The following is a 1,798-nucleotide window of genomic DNA, read 5'->3' on the forward strand; positions in this document are numbered from 1 at the left end:
ACGATCTCCGGCGGCGACGAGTCCGCGGCCTCGACGACCGTCTCCGCCTCGCCGGGCATGTTCACGCTCAGCTCGCGCGCGCCCTTGCGCTTCCGCGACAGCGTCGCGAGCTTGACGTGCTCCTGGGCCTGCCCCCCCTCGGGCCCCGCCTGCGCCGCCGCGTCCTCGTCGCCGATGAGGTTCGCCGCGGCGATCTGCGACCGCAGGCGCCCGCTGTTCGCGTCCCAGACGGAGACGCGCTGCGCGCTCACGACGACGAAGACCGCCATGCCCGCGTCGTAGTGCGCTAATAACAACGGCTCCTTGATGAGGCTGAGCTGGAACTGGTAGAGCGCTAATCTCGTATTCGCGGCGACGAGCACCGCGTCGGGCCCGCCGGCGTTGCCCTTTGATAATTGGCCGCTCTTGACCTTGGCGGCGATGTCGCGCGCCGGGTTCGACGACGCGTAGCCGTAGTGGGGCAGGGGCGAGATGCACACGCGCACGTTCGGCAGGTCGCCGCTCGGCAGCGTGACCTGCTGCCGCGCCGTGAGCTGGGGCATCTGCCAGACGACGACGAGGCCGCCGATGTCCGCGGTGACGAGCTGCGCCTCGTCGACGACCTCGACGACGTCCGAGATCTGCGCGCTGTGGCGCGTGAGCTGCGCGTGGATGCGCCGCTTGAGGCCGTGCTGCGAATGCTCGCTGAGCTTCCAGACGAGGACCACCGTCGACGCCGTCGCGTCCTTGACGGAGAGGCGCCCCGCGGAGAAGAGGAGGCCGTGGTCCACGGACACGACGATCGTGCCCGGCCCCGTGGACTGCGCCGCGAGCTGGAGCACGGGCACGAGCTCCTTGCGCCCGTGGGGCGCGGGCACGGCCGCGGAGCTGTGGTCCTCGCCCAACGCGGCGGAGTCGAAGGTCGCGTCGTCCGCGGCGCCGCCGCCGAACCAGTCGCTCGGGTTCCAGACGTTGATGTTGCCGTCCGTGGACCCCGTGACGATGAGGTTCGAGTGGCGCTTCCGCCGCTCCAGCTCCACGATCGTCGTGACGCCAAAGGTGTGGAGCCGCAGCGTGCGGCAGCGGCCCAGGGCCTTGGGCCCCGTCGCGTCCGCCGACGCCGACTTGCGGTTCTCGTCGAACGACCACTCGTAGACCAACCCGCTCGTCTCGCCGCCCGTGTAGAGGCGGTCGAGCCGCGCCGAGTAGGTGATGGCCGACATGGGGCTCGGCGTCTCGCGCCGGTGCACGAGCACGGGCAGCAGCGGGCCCTCGCGGGCGCCTCCGGACCGCGACGGCAGCGACCAGAGGCTCACGTAGTGCGGGCCGCCCGGCGCGATGGACGACCCCGTCACGACGATGGACGTGCCCACGACGCCGCCGCAGGCTAAAACCTTGTGGGGCCGGTACGCCGTGTGGTGGCGCAGCGCGCCGGACACGCGCGGCGGGTGGTCCGGCGTGATGATGTGGACGAGTTCCACGCCCTGGTCGCCTAAGGGTGATGCAACGTCGCTTCAACGTGAGTGTTCCGCGCGCGCGCGTTCCGGGGAAAGCGTCCACGCGTCGAGACCGCTCCGGGAGATGATCGCTCGTCCAGAAATCAGCCGAAACGAGTGGAAAACGACCGAGAGGGGAGCCTTTCGAGTTGGCGCCCGTTTCCCGCCCCGGCTGTCACCCTGCGGCAGCGCGAGCACGCGGTGGATCGGCGGCGGCAGGTAGGTCAACGACACCAGACCGTTGGCGAAGTCCTCGTTGACCGCCGCGTCCGGGATCATGTGGTACTGGCGCAGCCGCGGCGCGCCGATGACCTCGGCCTCGT

General features: G+C 70.7%; 1 protein-coding gene across 1 annotated transcript in view; it reads right to left on the reverse strand.

Moving 5' to 3' along the window:
• Window positions 1–38: 38 nt before the first annotated feature.
• The window catches only part of AURANDRAFT_68676 (hypothetical protein), a gene marked incomplete at both ends in the record, with an annotated part of 7,712 nt that continues 5,952 nt past the window's right edge, over window positions 39–1,798 (reverse strand). Inside the window, 2 exons of the mRNA XM_009044390.1 lie at window positions 39–1,471; window positions 1,655–1,793. Coding sequence (XP_009042638.1) covers window positions 39–1,471; window positions 1,655–1,793 — 1,572 coding nt within the window. The remainder of the gene's footprint in view (window positions 1,472–1,654; window positions 1,794–1,798) is intronic.

The sequence above is a fragment of the Aureococcus anophagefferens genome (assembly GCF_000186865.1).
Source record: "Aureococcus anophagefferens unplaced genomic scaffold AURANscaffold_288, whole genome shotgun sequence".
Taxonomy (NCBI): Eukaryota; class Pelagophyceae; order Pelagomonadales; family Pelagomonadaceae; genus Aureococcus; species Aureococcus anophagefferens.